Below are 2,251 nucleotides of genomic sequence, written 5' to 3' on the forward strand. Positions count from 1 at the left end.
GCCGGACTCCATTTCCCGGCCAGGGTTGCAGCGGGGCACAGCTATCACCCTGCTCTTCCTCCCCCTGGCCCCCAGCCCCGCTGAAAAACCACTGTTTAACACTACCGAAACATTTATAGTTTAGGAAAGCTGGTTATCAGGCGTGCCTGCCCCCAGACAAACACTGTCCAGAAAAAAAAAAAACAACCCACCGTACATACATCAGCTACATAATGGAAGGCAACAGTATTACACTTATAAGACAGATACATTATATTTTTCTCACGAAATGCACGTAGGTATGGAAAAATAAAGAGTATTTCTTCCAGGCTTTATTACAGTGACTATTTTATTAACAGTATTAATACTACTATACCTATCTACACGTCTTGGGTTTTCATTTTTCAGTAGAAATATAAAAAAAAATGAGGGTGCACAAGTACATTTTCACAGTGCGCTGATTTTTTTTTTTTTTATTTACAAGATAGCTTCTTATAGTGAATAAAAACAAAATAATGTGCTGGTTGAAATAACTGATTGGATTAAAAGGTGCTGTAAAAACAATCCCTAAACGTTCTACTGCGGCCTCATAACAGACAATAAACAAGGAGAAAAGACTAATTACTTATAGATCAAAATATAGATTATATAAATCAAAATACTTCTGGGGAAAAAATGTATTTCAGTTCAAAGTTCTTGGATATTTTTTTTCCAGGAAGGTTTGGGTTTGTTTTTTTTTTCCCTACTGTAAAGAAATGCCAATGCTCACATTTTTTGTATCCACCCAAAGTCAAATATTTTAAAATTTCCGGGGACTTAGAATATTAATTCTTGAAGATTATTTGAGGTTTAAAACAGGCAGAGTCCTTTAGAAAGTATCTATTGTACGGTCTGCAGGAGGAAAAAAAAAAAAAAAAAAAACAAAGGAAAAAAAAAAAAAAAAAAAAAACCAAACAAAAAAACCCGGTTCAGATGACAAGAAGTCATCTGTTGAAAATAAAAAATAAAACCGAAAGACATCTCCAAGCAAATATTTTCCTTTCTATCCCCACTAGTTTGCGATGTTTTAAATTTGCTATCAAGATAGATCCTCCACAGAGCTTCCTTCATTACTGATGTCTCTGAAATCCTTATTCAGTACCTTCGAGGTTTATTATTACTTTTTGACATTAAATGCATTGCTTAAAAACATACAGTAATTGTACTTTTTTTTTTTTTTTTTTTTTTTTTTTTTTAGGTGAAACGGTTTACCTGAGCAGTCATTCAACATACAGTTTGGATTGCAATGGAAGAAAACCAGATTATGTGTCCACATCGATCTCCTCACGTTAACCAGCTCTCGCACCGTGGCCACGAAGAGTCTTCCCAAATAGTAAGGTCGTAGAAGTACTTACAAGTTTCTCAGGAAATCGTGTCTTAATTGAAAGTGTATCTCTCGGGGCTGGGCGTGTGGGCTTTACAGTCTGTCAGTGATACTGGCTGGCTGCGTGGGGGTTCAGGAGGACTGGTAGTTTTAGCACCTTTTTTCTGAAACAATAATAAAAAAAAAAAAAAAAAAAAAAAAAGCTGTAATTCCAAAGATACAGAGCTCTTGTTCTGGAAGAAGAGGTTCATTGTCTTTTCTCTTTTTAATTATTATTAATAATTATTTTAATCTGAACACGAAAACAAAAACAGTTCTGAAACTTCTGAGTTACTGCTTCTCCATTTTTAATCCATTAACTGGTAGTCTTCAATTTGTTGATCACTTTTTTCTCTTTGACCCTTCTGTTTTGGAACCAGATTGTGACCTGTCTCTCTGACAGATTTGTAGTCGCCGATATCCTCCTCCGTTTGTCTTTGGTTATGAATTTATTTGTAGCGTATTCCCTTTCGAGTTCTTTTAACTGGACCTTTGTGTAAGGCACTCGTTTCTTTCTCCCACGTCTGTACGAGTTCGCGTCCGAGGGATGCGAAACGACGTCTGGAACAGAAAAACCATGCAGGCAAGCGTTAGAAAATCGCTCGAACCGCTTAGGACATCTTCGAGTGGTACAGGGGTTAGAGTTACAGCGCGCTCCTCCGCCTGCCCCGCTCCAGCTTAGGGGTTAGAGTTACAGCGCGCTCCTCCGCGTGCCCCGCTCCAGCTTAGCTACTAAAGCCCGGCTCAGCATTTGGGATTCCTCCTTCCTGGCCGCCGCAGACAGCTTTTAGGCACGGAAAGGCTCGCTTCTGTCAGACAGACAAATAATAATAACAAACCCCACGCAGCCCGGCGACGGACTCCGGGAAG

The 2,251-nt window shown here is 38.8% G+C and overlaps 1 protein-coding gene across 1 annotated transcript; it reads right to left on the bottom strand.

The window, feature by feature from the left end:
- Window positions 1–1,697: 1,697 nt before the first annotated feature.
- LOC104155313 (homeobox protein Hox-A13) lies at window positions 1,698–1,942 on the bottom strand (the record flags this gene model as incomplete). Its single annotated transcript, XM_009706763.1, has 1 exon — window positions 1,698–1,942. A coding segment is annotated over one exon (245 nt), but the record flags the coding sequence as incomplete, so codon positions are not given.
- Between the last annotated feature and the right edge of the window lie 309 nt (window positions 1,943–2,251).

Source organism: Cariama cristata, unplaced genomic scaffold (genome assembly GCF_000690535.1).
Source record: "Cariama cristata isolate BGI_N322 unplaced genomic scaffold, ASM69053v1 scaffold31008, whole genome shotgun sequence".
Lineage (NCBI taxonomy): Eukaryota > Metazoa > Chordata > Aves > Cariamiformes > Cariamidae > Cariama > Cariama cristata.